This window comes from Musa acuminata, chromosome BXJ1-8 (genome assembly GCF_036884655.1).
Source record: "Musa acuminata AAA Group cultivar baxijiao chromosome BXJ1-8, Cavendish_Baxijiao_AAA, whole genome shotgun sequence".
NCBI classification, from domain to species: Eukaryota; Viridiplantae; Streptophyta; class Magnoliopsida; order Zingiberales; family Musaceae; genus Musa; species Musa acuminata.
The window spans coordinates 12,593,530-12,607,357 of record NC_088334.1 but is presented as its reverse complement, the minus strand read 5'-3'; the positions used below and the strand labels follow the sequence as shown (position 1 = coordinate 12,607,357).

At 36.0% G+C, this 13,828-nt stretch overlaps 2 protein-coding genes across 2 annotated transcripts; one reads left to right on the top strand and one right to left on the bottom strand.

Annotated features, from left to right (window-relative positions):
* Positions 1-154: 154 nt before the first annotated feature.
* Positions 155-8,368, bottom strand: LOC103995002 (calcium-dependent protein kinase 18). Its single transcript, XM_009415487.3, has 12 exons — positions 7,853-8,368; positions 6,490-6,620; positions 4,731-4,772; positions 4,421-4,532; positions 4,204-4,282; positions 3,953-4,122; positions 3,412-3,538; positions 2,984-3,099; positions 2,772-2,879; positions 1,473-1,535; positions 833-1,006; positions 155-631 (listed from the first exon to the last, which is right to left on the bottom strand). Exons 1-12 carry the CDS (start codon positions 8,168-8,170, stop codon positions 482-484), a joined length of 1,590 nt encoding a protein of 529 aa, XP_009413762.2. The 5' UTR covers positions 8,171-8,368; the 3' UTR covers positions 155-481.
* Positions 8,369-9,859: 1,491 nt separating this feature from the next.
* On the top strand, positions 9,860-13,644 carry LOC103995003 (peptidyl-prolyl cis-trans isomerase Pin1-like). The gene is made up of 2 exons (XM_009415489.3): positions 9,860-10,141; positions 13,281-13,644. The coding sequence occupies exons 1-2, from the start codon at positions 9,910-9,912 to the stop codon at positions 13,403-13,405; spliced, it is 357 nt and encodes a 118-aa protein (XP_009413764.1). The 5' UTR covers positions 9,860-9,909; the 3' UTR covers positions 13,406-13,644.
* Positions 13,645-13,828: the final 184 nt, after the last annotated feature.

Sequence of the window (13,828 nt, the reverse complement as noted above, 5' to 3'; positions counted from 1 at the left end):
TAATATTTGGTATCAAAATCGATGAAAACATTTTAGTAAAAAAAATTATCCATGGATGGAATAAAATTAATAAACTAGTTAATCAATCAGTTCCGAGTCGTGACACTTGTCACAAGGATGAAATTATGATTGGACAAAAATAAAACACATAGTCTTACAAAAGAAAGTATTTATACAAATTTGCATTTAATATGTCACATAATGAGACATCGTCTCACATATATGGTCACATTCCAAAAAAACATAAAAAAGTGAGCCCACCACCATGCCAACGACGTCCGAGTTACAGAGAGAAAAGTATGGTTAACAACCTTGACTTAACATGCTCTCTTCAGAATGGTAAGCTTTTCTAATCCTTACATACTAAAACATGATGCATACTAAAGAAAGTGCACCAAACATGTCACAAAAGCACTTGTAAACATCGAACTCAAGATTTCTTCAACCTTCTCCATTCTCTATGAGCTACAACTTCCGAGGATCAGTGACCAGTAGATCGATTTGGCACATTGCGAGATCCCATGCTTGCGGTTTTTAGGAGTCTGCGGAATTCATCCAGGCTGATTTTCCCATCCTTGTCGATGTCAACCTCCTCTAGTAGTGGATCAATGGAGCCCTTCAAACCCGTGTGCTGCAAATATTGAAGTAACTATCTATTAGGCTCAAATTCTTAACCATCTATTTGCACGCTGCAGCGAGAGGTCAAGATCACTCAAGGATAATATAATCTAAGAATGTCAATGTTATTGTGCAAACAAAACAGGTTATAGTTTGTTTCTGAAACAAATAAAGCATGCATTCAGAATCAGAAAATGTTCCAAAGAAATTGTACCATTCGAAGTTCCTCAGGTGTGATATATCCATCTCTGTCCACATCAAACTTATCAAAAGCAGCTTGTGAAAGCGACCGCCACTTTTCAGAGTCGAGCTCCACCAACTGATGCATATGCAAAGCAGCAGCTACAAATTCTTCAAAGTCGATAAGGCCATCTGTATTGCTGTCCATCTGCTCCAGAAGAAAAGTACTGGTTTTAGAACTTCAACTCTGAAGAAAAAGTTGTAGGTATCCTGATATATGTAAACAACTAAAACGCAAGCCTACAAAGTAACCAATAGGATTCTATCAAGAATGCGTGCAAAAGATCAATTCCTGAATGATACTAGGTTCTTTCCGATTTAGAGTGCAGAAGAATGACCCTAAGACTAACTTTCTATGTAATTGACAAGCTAAAATGGCAAGAAACCTTTAGCTTATTTTGAATACCCTCAAAGTCTCATCTTTTGATTGTCACAGGAAAAAGGCCTGATCTTAAAAGGAAGTGCAAAATTACTGCCACCAACAGTTCCAAGCCATCACTCAATTCGATTAGCAAAAGAAATGTTTAGTACTGGATAATGCATACAAAAATGGGAAAATGTTTTACCAAGAAGAAAAAAAAGCAAGAAAAAAGTTCATAAAGATTGTAACCTACCGCTTGGAGAATCTCCAAAACATGAGACTCCTTCGATTTCCAAGGAAGATCTTTAGCAAGCGCCTGCAAGTGATGATCATTGTGAATCATTGTTCTAACTGAAAAAATTATAACATTACTTATGGCATATTCATAACAAAGCCTGAATAATAATTTTATGTAGAATAATTGTTGCCGATATTTATATTGCAACTGTTATAAAGCCTACAACTGTTATAAACACAATAAACAAAAATGCAGACCCACAATATGTCAAAAACTGCAGCATGGTTTTGTATACCTATAGGACTAATATGTACCGATAGGCTTTTTACCAGCCTATAGATCAATACCGACAGGACTAATATGTACTGATAGGCTTTTTACCAACCTATAGCTCAATACCTACACGACAGAACCAGTGACAGACCATATAGTTCAATATGTCTTTTCTCTCTTTTTTGGTTATCTTTTGGTGATATCAGGCAATACAGGTTGGTGTACCACCCGATATATCGAGTTCGACAACTCATTGAAACCAGTAACAGATCAATATTGGATCAGTACATAAAACCTTGGGTTTGATATACAATTCAAATATGAAGTTCAATGTCCTCTAGGGCAAACTATCCGGACTGCATGACTGACCAACCTGCATGTATTTTTTGGTTTAGATCACCTTTTTAAAAATGCAGGAATCCAAGTAGGTTGAACCACTCTAAGGATCAAGTGGCAAGTTAAAAGCATCCAAGAGGGAAAAGACGAGAAAAAAAAAAAATACTGCAAAGTTACCCAACTTATATAAAAAAATTGGTCAGTTCACCTGTATGGAAGGCTCACGACAGAGTTGAAATGGGTGCCTGAGAAACTAAACAGAACATTCAGGCCAAACTTAAAGAATATTAGTTCTTTATGCTACCAGAAACTGCAAGATGAGTTAGATGAACAAACCATCCATTTCTAGACCAATGGTGGAACACGGTCCAAACATCATATTATTTGCACTAAACCTGAATGGATGGTCATTTTGTTCTACATAAGACTGACTTCATTTTAAAAATAAAATGCTGTCCAGAGGTGTGTTGTCAACATAAGCATTTTCAGTTGTGAATTCTATGAGATGAAAAAAGAAAATTCAAAGACGCTTCTTGTACCACTGCCTAAAGAAGTGTAAAACTGATAACTAGAACAACATCGATGAAAAACATTTCATAACAAAAGCTGCTCAAAGGTGAAATTTCTTGGAAGAAAGCAACCATATTTGCACAATAATATATATAAACTGAAGATATTTAAAACTGAGTGTCAAGACAAACACACATGTCTCATTTCTTCAAGACTGATTGCACCACTTTTATCAACATCAATTGCATCAAACTGGTCTTTGAGATCAGCTAATTCCTCCTCATTGAGGGTCGTTGCTAATGCCTGTAAATGCAATGGCATAGTTTAGATTCCTAACGAGCCATTTACAATGTATGAGAAGGATATGTTATTCAACATATTTCCTATAGAACGTCAAATTTGTTTACCCTGAGCGCAAATTGCTTAAACCGACTATATTTTACAAACTGGCGCATGTTAGATAACACAGAAATATCCAAAGGGATTTCCAATGCATCACCTCCTTCTCTTACCCATGAATGTGCTGAGAGAGAAAAAAAGGATCCTTTATCAGAAGGAATTCAACAAGTTAGCAGAATGGAAAGTAGAAAGAAAATGTGATTTTAAAAGCAAAACTAATTTCTTATTGATAACAACACAATACCAAGCAGTAATGTACCAACTATTTGGTTTGGCTACAAGGATCTTTTCCACTATTGAGATAATTTCTTATCCATTAACTGATAATATAGTAAATGAAAATAAAACAACAAAAGATCATCTTGTCATATGCTACCACAATCTATAATCAAATGACCTTGGGCACACATTCAAGATGGCCAAACTTGATACTTACACAAAGCCTGAGCAGCAGTTAGTCTTACACGTGGATCCTTTACCAATAACTTCTTAACAAAATCTTTGGCACTGTTGCTTATGCTTGGCCATGGCTTTCGTTGAAAATCTGGCTCAGTTTTTAACACCTGTAGACCAGCATCACATACCATGATATTGCTGCTTGTGAATTGATATAAAAACAGTAAAATAATAATAATAATACTTACACCAGGTTTATCAAATATCAATTATCTCTACAAAAACAACAGGAGTATTTTAAATTGGTTTTATAAGCAATAATTTTATATGGAAAACTGGTATATCATCATCACAGTTTTAACAGACCCATCACTGGAACCGAGCTCCATATAGAAGATCAGGACATAAAAAGGCACATCAAGAAACAAGGCAGTGAACAGAAGATCAGCAAGAAAGACTAAGAAATAGGAACGATGACCTTTTTACTTTCATTTCATTGAGAAAAGCCAATTGTTAACCAAAAATCTAACAAAATATGACTTTTATCACAGGAAAGATCACAAAACCACAAAGTAAACAACCTCCTTGAATATTCCATTTTCAGTTCTATTCCAAAAGGGACGCTTTCCACAAAGCAAAATGTAGGTTATAACGCCTATGCTCCAAACATCTGACTCAGGCCCAGACGTCCGTTTTAGTACCTCCGGAGCAACATAATATGCACTGCCAACAATATCTTGAAATTTCTTTCCTGCAAGTGACAACGTCAGTTAGAGCTAGTTAATCTTATCACACTCAAGATTTGCATGAATAAGCAACACCTTAGGTACACCTGGCCTTATAAAGTCTGATAGGCCAAAATCTGTTGCCTTCAGAGGTGAGTCCTCTTTTGTAGATTTGAATAGGAAGTTCTGCAATTATTTAAATAAAAGAAAGGAAGTTCTGTAAACATATGAATGCCTATGATTTTATAACGACTGCATGGAAAAACAAACTTCAGACGTTTACAAATTTGGATAGCAATACAACCACAAATATTTGAATTTTACCTCTGGCTTCATGTCTCGGTGAACCAGACCATGTAGATGACACTCAGCTGCAACTTTAAGCATCTGTCGTACTACTACTGCAGCATCTTTCTCAGTATAACGGCTGTTTTTTCTGTAAAGAAAATTTCCCCACATATGCTTGGTTTAAAACTTTAAATGACAATCTTGAAGACAGAAAGCTACTAGATCCAACTGGAAAGAACATCAACAAAGAATCATATTCTAAATTCTCATGAGGATACAAGATACCTATTTGAACTTCAAGAAAAATTTCTATAACATGAACAGATAAAATGCTTATAGGTCTTACTTGGCCAATATCCGATCAAGCAGTTCACCACCTTCACATAATCTAATAAAGAAAATACATACAAAAGTTATCATGAACTCATTGCATAAAATAGAGAAAAGATTAAAAAAGCAAACATATTTAGCAAGTACCAAATGCCTAGAAGTTCATAAGCCTCACATCATCTAATCATATAAAAATAAAAGCAAATATCAAAATTCGTCATGATCTCAATTCCAAAAATTTAAAGAAAACAAGAAATCCTAGCGGTTGAGGAAGTCCAAAATAATCCAACAATTCTCTTTGTTAGCATTTAGATCTACAACCGAAAATTAAAAACAGAGAATCTCATCATGCTAGTGCCACAAAAACCTCCACTACATCCAAGCCACAAAAAACTACTATCAGTATCCAGTGTTATCAAGTATAATGTCGCAAGGCTTATTCAAAACTAGAAAATTTTAACATCTATGACTTAGCAAACATGCTTGCTCATGCCCAATTATCTTTCAATGACATCTAGGTATATCAAGTTTTACAACATCAGTGGAAAACTTCAATGAATTTAATAATTCTGTAATCTATATGTGCGTACTAAGTTATTAACAGATACAATTATCTACTACTGAACTTGCCTCTCCCAAGTTTGGTAACTTGACTCATCAGAGAAATGCAATTACAACCATTTATCGCCCAATACCATCTTGAATATATCATCATACATCACGCCAGAAAATGATCTTTGTTGCCCTATGTACAAATACTAGTTCAATATAATATGCCGTCTATGAATATATCACTGTTCTCGACAGTCAGCAACATGATAGAGCAGAAATTACTTTGTTCACATCTGATTTCAGAAAATTTTATCTTGCTCACATGCTTCCTAGACTATCTCATTTGATGTTCATGTCTGGAATAACATATTAATTGATTTTATGTATGCTCATCGAGTATGAAATTCACTTTTCTCCATATTCAACAACATAAAAATTATGCTGCTTCTCATCTATTTTTACCATCAAGGCCCTTTATGTCTTTTATATGACTCAGTTTTACAAGTATAAGGATACATGGAGTGAAATGGTAATCCGAACATACATTCTAGTGTACTTTATAATAAATTGGACAACTCTTCTATGCAACAAAATAACTGAAGATTAACAGATGATAATCAAGGATGCAAGATGAAATGAAAAGGTAAGGAGTTAGATGTTCAGATTACCAGCATAATAATATTGTATATATAATCCATTAATCCACTACATATATTTATTATAGCTAAAGAATCACTTGTCTCTACATTCAGCAACATGGTTAAGCATTACTTTGCATTACATACTTTTTAAGAAAGAGAAAATTAAGCACTTTTAAATCTTCATGCAAGTTTACAAATATAACCATCCTTTTAGAGATTCATGTCGAAATAAAAGATTTAAAAGTATTGTATGTACACTATATTAGTAAAATATGAATTTCAGTAGGAAAACTTTAGTAGTGAATAACCAAAAAAGAACATATATTCAAAGAATATATCAAAATTTTCTGGACCAGCTTTACAAAAAAGAGAACACAGCCTGTTTATTACTAGTCTAAGACGAGCAAGAATGAGAATATCCTGATGAAATAGACGTGGCAGCCTCGTGTATGGTTACGTTTGTCATAAAGTGCAAAGTAACTCATTCTCTAAAGATCAAAAAAGCAATGGGATAGACGTATGGATGGTTTCTAAATGTAACTTAGGTCGAAAGATAATTCATAATACAACAAAACAACTTACTCCATGGCTATATATACAAACGAATCATCTTCATAGGCATTGTAGAAATGGACAACATTTTCATGTCCTTTTAGGGCTTTCAGTATCATTACTTCGCGCTTAACATCCTCCACAGCAATGGGAAGGATCATCTGCCAAGAAATTTAGATGTCTGATGTCAATTACTAAGCATAATATTTTTATTTATTTATTTTATCATATTGACTATTGAGTACTCTTTATCAGAAAGTTTGCAGTAAACAATTGCATAACTACCAAGCACTAAAATCTCACATCTAAGGCCTGTGTACTTAATATAAGTGCAGGCATGAGCTTCTATCACACTGTAGCACATACATAGTTTTTCCCCTGTTCAGCTAGTTAAAGTAAGAACACACATCTGTTCATATTTTCAAGTCAAATAGCATAACATAATCATGTTACACCTTTTCCTTTTAATTTGCAAATATTGAATAGTGGTACCACCAGACACTACATGTGACATTCTGCACACTGCGATGGAGCTGACCAGCACAAGCATGGAATACTAAATCTTTGCCCATGCTGGTTGTGAGCTAGCACGGTGCACCTAGGTGTGTCAGGGCCACCTTCAATAAATACCTGTAAGTCTGTCAAAAGATTAATCTACTGTACAGGCTTATCAGAGAAAAGTTGAAGTTTAACGTGCATATTATATCCATTTCTTGCATTTACTTGTTTTTTTAATTTTAGAAGAGGAAGGCTATCACATCCATTTGGCTTTGCAGCATAGAAACTTTAGCATTTCATCATCACAATTCCTACGACAGCTGTAATAAAAACCATAGTGGAACAATTTAGTTCATAAATGAGTAACACGGTACTCATTCTCGCTCTGATCATTTCACACTTTGAGCTCCATTTTCTTCCAAGGATACTACAGAGAAGTAAATGCACCGATACAGGAAAGAATCCTGAACAACTGATCATCTGGACCACCGACTAAAAGAATCCAGACATGTCTTAAGAACTTTGACCTCAATCATTAATGTGGATCCAAAGCCAGGATGATTTAAGGATATGATACAGAAGGTTCCATTAAGTTCACAAATGGTAGAAAAAACAAGATAGATAAAAAGAAACAGGCTTAACTCTTGGGCTATTTTACCGTAAGTTTATATCACTCTAATATTTATTTATCATCACCAACATTTTCTAAAGCAATAAGAGCACAAAAGATGAAAATCTGTATAGGAGGTGTTCACTAAAAATCCTAGAATCAGCTGTCATATAGATCACGCCTATCCATCGAAACATCCAACGAATGGAACATTGCATAAAACACCTAGCAATCAAGCAAGTCAAGTTTCTCGTCTCGTCTTCTCCAAAACAAAATTCTACATACCTTATTCTTGTCGATCCGCTTCACCGCCACGCGATCCCCATGAGCCTTATCGGTCGCCACGAAGGTGTACCCGAACTGCCCATGTCCAAGAAGCTTCCCGATCGTGTACTTACTCGCGAAATCCCTGTCGTAACCAAAGTTCGTCCTTCTCCCGCACGGCACCAACCCGCCGGCCGCCGCCTTCTCCTTCCCGCCGTCGCGGACCCTCTGCTGCTGCTGCTGCCCCCTGTTCGCTTCCGGCCGGCCCTGCTGCTCCTCCGTGGAGGCAGCGGCGGCGGTGTCGCTTTTGGGGTCGGCGCTGGAGATGCAGGCGCCCATCTCCTCCCCTTCCACCTCCTCCTACTCCTCTTTGACCTCCCAATTATCTTAGGGTTGCAGAAATAACCATAAAATCAATTATAATCCAATTGCTGATGGTCTCGAGAAAAATCGATCGGGGGAAAGGGCTTAAGGGTGAGGAAAAGAAGGAAATGGTCTCTGGAAAGAGAGAGAGAGAGAGAGCGTCGTTCCCTTTTAGTTATCTTGTTGTACATATGAGAAAACTAAATAGAACATAAAGAATATGTTGTAATATTTTTTTCTCTCTTTTAATAAATCAAATATAAATATTTATAAGTGAAAGAACAAATCATATGAATTGTATAAGGTTAGGTGTGGATCCTATTGGCATTCCCATGTGGAAGTGGAGAAGAAAAGCTGAAAGCGACAAAGAGAAAGACTATGGTTATGTCTGCCACGCACTTCATAATGTTACCGATGGCTCGTGGCGTGATCGCCACGTCTTAGTCTCATCCAAGAATATTAGAACTTAAAAGAGCACAGAAATAATAATAATAACAGTAGATAGACGTGGAAGTCATACGACAAAAAAAAACGTGTTTCCTTGTATCATGAGCTGGACCAGTATGCAATACTCGGTAATCTCGAGGAGATATATGGTCACATCGAACCCACCTGTCCTACCTTACTTTATTGGTCAGCATTTCATAAATAATTAATTACGGTTAGCTGTAGTTATTAATGTGTTTAGTGAAATATTTGCTAAGTGTTGTTTGATAAAATTATATTTTTTAAATTTTTTTATTTTAAAAATAAAATATATTATTTTTAAAAATAAAATTAACAATAATATATTCATTTTTTTAAAATTTTTATTGTTAATATCAATAATATATTACTGGCAAAAAAAAAATCAATCGACGTGTCCAACAGAAACTCAAAAAGAAGTCAACGGTAACACTTTCCGACGCCTAACTCTAACAGAACTGAAATGAAAAAAGTTAAGTAATTGTAACATAGTTATGAAATTATTCATTGGTGATGGAAATACTATATAGCTATGCAGTGAAGAAAGTTAAGTAATGTCGAATATAATAAAAATAATTATGTATTAAGATAAATTTCACAAAGAATATAAATATAAAAAATTAATTGTCTTAGATTTATACAAGAGATTGTAGCGGAATGATTGGGATATTGTGGTGGTCTATTAAAATAAATATCAAAAGAAGAATTTTTTGGGCTATTTCATCGAAAAATATTTTTTTTTATAAAAATATTATCTTTTTTATGATCCCTTAAATATTGGGCTTTGCTTGTCTACTCTACTCATTGTCTCTATCATTACTCTTTGATGTGTTATCATCATTTTTTCCTTCTCTTCGTTCTGTCTTATAAGTCTATCGTCAAAAAATGATTTATTAATATTTAACAAATGAGAAAATAAAATGAAAGAGAGAGAGAGAAAAAAGGAAAGAAATAATATTATGAATGATAGTGAAAGATAAACAATAGGGCGAAGGCGATAGAGACGACCGATAGTGATGAGAAGTCAATGACAATGGATTAAGAAAAATAAGAAATACTATTTAAGAAAAAAATATAAATAGGAGACATATTTTATTTTAAAAAGTAAAAAGAGATTTTTTTTCAAAGAAATAATCCCTTCTTATTTTTTTCTTTCTGAAAATTAATATAAAAAAACCTTTATTCTTGGCCTTTATTCTTACCTTCTCGGTCTAGGAAAGAAGGAAAAAGAAGAGGAGCGAAAGCGAGAGATGGCCGCGGAGCAGGTGAGAGCGTCGCACATACTGATCAAGCATGAGGGTTCGCGGCGCAAGGCCTCGTGGAAGGATCCGGACGGCCGCGTCATCTCCGCCACCACCCGCGACGCCGCCGTCGGCCAGCTCCTCACCCTCCGCGAGGACATCGTCTCCGGCAAGGCCCGATTCCAGGACGTCGCCGCACGCTACTCCGACTGCAGCTCCGCCAAGCGCGGCGGTGATCTCGGTATGTTCGGTTTCTCGCCTTGATTCTTATTTTCTCCCTTTCTTTTTGGTTTGTTCCGCGTCGATCGACCTAGATCGCTCCTGTTTCTGTGGCGATCATGACAGGTTCGTTTCGATACATCGATCGATAATTTCTTTTCGTTATTTCGCTCCAATCTAGATCTCTCTGCAGTGTGGGTTTCTTTGATCTTTCTTTTGGCCTATGGAGGTTAGCTTTGATGATGATTATGAGGAGATATCCGATTTGTGCTCCTTGAGTGCTTGTAAAAACGGAAGTCCCTAATCAGGTTCGGTGTCATGGATATCTGGAATTTGATGCGTCTAGGGTAGAACCTTTAATCAATTTAAAGCATTGATGGATGTAGGGTAGAGTCTTTAAGTCAGTTTATACAGTGGATGACACTGAAAATAGTCGTTTGATGATTGGAGATGGACTGAAAGACCAAGGAGACTACTATCGTAGCCTGGTAATCTATTGTAGTACCATTGAGAGTGCATTTTCATCATTGAATTTGATAACTGAACTCGGGCGAACTTGGATATAATTTTACTATTTCCCCTGGTCAAGTACTAGAAGCGGCATAAGGTTTTTATTAGATATGAAATCATGGAGATGGAAGAAAGATGTGGTAATTTGTTTCTTTGTCTAAATTGGTGATCAAAAGCTATAATATAACTTACTATAGCGACAACCTGTAATGATGCTTCTCCACTAATGCACATGTCTGTTTTTAGATTTTTCTTGATCATTTGGTTCATCGAATGATCATAATTGAGTTTAGCTTGATGCCATACATTAGTGTGGTTATAGTATTAGTTTGATGTACATGAACCTTCACCAGACTGTATCAGTGAGAGTCTCTTGGACTGGGTTGCCTTCTAGTATCAGTTTCACTATTAGTTTGATGTACATGAACCCTCCCCAGACTTTATCAGTGAGACCTTCTTGGACTGGGTTGCCTTCTAATATCAATTTGATGCTTACGCTTGGCGTCTAAACAAGTAAATTCCTAATTATCATAACACTTCCTAATTATCATAACACTGGGGCCAACGTGCATTACATGAGGTAAAATTAAGAAGTGAGGGATATGAAAATCTATATTGTAGATCATCGAATAGAGGTCAAAAGGGGAAGTGTTGGCACTTGGCAGCAACTGGTTCCTACTGTAGCCATGAGGGAGGAAAGAGGCTTTTTGTGGCGGTGGGGGGGGTGGTTGGGTGGGGAAGAGAGGGTGGTGGGAGGAGAAGTCTTAACCAAATATCTGATGCTACAATTTTTACCTATATATGGAAAAGAAGATAAATATGGATTTTCTTGGTGTGGATAAAATCGGCAACATAATGCTACTAGGAATGATTAGATGTAGAATTACTTTATAACCATCGTTGATATTCTACATTTAAAGTTCAGTGATGTGAAATATTTGTTCAGTTTACTTTGATGATTGTGTTGGGGGTTTTGCTCTTAGAGTGGGCAAATTGTTGGAGGTGCTGCTATTGCAAGAGTTTTATGCTAATAACATGATCGTCTTTGGTGTGATGATACTTGAGGAAGTAGAAGCTTTTCATGAGATTTTTGGTGAAACTAATATGGGCATTTGGTATGTGATGCGACCCTACCTTAACACTGCTCTGTGAGTTCGCAAAAATTAAGAAGGCCACCTTTTTTCAGTGATTCCTGGGTAGGTAATTGCTAATAGAACGACATTAGATAATAGATGTGACAGTTTCTACATGATAAATTAGCTTCTATACATGAAAAACATATGCAGTTGCTTTCAAAAATAAGTCTAAAGGCCTCAAGCTTTTGCTGCAGTTGAATGTTCTGGTTAGGTGAAACAATCACAAAGTTTTATGGCTTTAAATGGGTATAGGTTCATCGACTTTTTTTAAGCTGACTGTTTGAATATGATTTTAGTAAATTACCAGAAAATATACTGTGTATTAATTGTTTTCCGTCTTGATCTAGTTTTTGTTTTCTTGACCATACCATGATACTTTTGCTTATTCTTCCGCCAGCAAATCCTTTTTTTGCCAAAGAAATGATAGATAATGAGTTGAAATAATGCTGCTGGAAGCAGTAAGAAATTATTTGAGAAATCTTTCAGTAGTTAGCCTCAATTTGGATCAAGTTGAAGTGAGACGCAACGGGCGTGTAGTTGTACCGAGCACTTACGAAGCTGATGATTATATTTTTCATGATTAGGTGGATGTGTGTTGTCAAAAATGGATCAATTCTAAAGCTCTATTTCTAATTTAGGAGACAAAAGTAATGAGAGAATGAATTCGATAATTTGGTTGGGTAGTTAATATTCTTGGCACTTATTTCAGGTGAAAGGCTTAGTTTTCATAGAATATAGTTGGCATACTATAACAGCTCCATAAATATTATTCTAAAAAAAAGGCTTGCTAGTATTCAACAAGAACTTTGACAACAGGTAATACGTTTTTAGCAACCACAATAAAGTCCAGTATTCTGGCCCTACGACAATGTTTGGATGATAACCACAAGGTATTTACCGTATATCCATAACCTGAGATTCAACCATCGGATTTCTTTATTGTAACCTAGGTGTTGTATTGTCTGTTCTGTCATGTGCGAGGGTAAGGTTCTATACATAATTCCTGTAATGCACTCCACAACTTTTTTACTTTATGTTTTGAAAACCCATAGTACCTTGGATCAAAGGTCCAGCATTTACTCTTGTTCATCGATGGCTGCTAAGATTTTCACAATGTGCACCTTAGCAGAATGTGGCTTTTGCTTGCTGAAATACAAAAAGACATTAAGAAACACATCTCTTATAGCATTATGCTACTTTTCCTTCTGTGTATTGAACACCACATCATTATTCTATGCAATCGAAACAAATTGAAATTTTGGTGCAGTGCTACTTAAATATAATGATTTTGTACTATGCTGCTTTGATCAGTCTAATCAAATTGAGCTGGAAAATTAGTTTTCAATTTGTCTTGTTAGGATTCTAGGATCCGACCGTTCTTGCTTGCAGTATCCGCATGAATGGTGTTGGCTGGAAAAATAGATGATTTGCTCATCTCATCCTTTTGACACCCTATGAATGGTTTTGCCTGTATTGACCTCGTTTATTGTTCAATGTATTTTCAAAATGTTGCAGGTCGTTTCGGGCGTGGACAGATGCAGAAGCCCTTTGAAGAAGCTACCTATGCACTCAAAGTGGGCGAACTTAGTGACGTCGTGGACACCGACAGTGGTGTCCATATCATTCTAAGAACTGGTTAATTGCCAGATTAAAGAAAAGGTATCCATGACTTCAGATCCGATTCCTCATCATAAACACCCACATTATAAATGACATCTATAATAAGTCGCACTGATACCTTTGCTTTCTATGCTTGTGATAATAGGGCTATAACATCATTACAAATCTTTTGGCCCTAAACTCTTTCCATAAGAGTATGTGACTGAGTGTTCTCCTTTGGATCATTACTGGAGTACTTAATGATATTTTGGATTGGATACTTGGTTGTTGCTAAGCGTGGTTTATGGTTGGTTTGTATGTGAAATTTGTGGCGCGTGAAATCGGAAGCTAGTTGTTGACATAAACTTTGACGTTAGAGATGGCTTGAGATAAAACTCGATGTTAGATTGGTTTTCATGTACTACTGTCGTTTGTGTGCATGGATTGTGGACAACGGAGCGCAT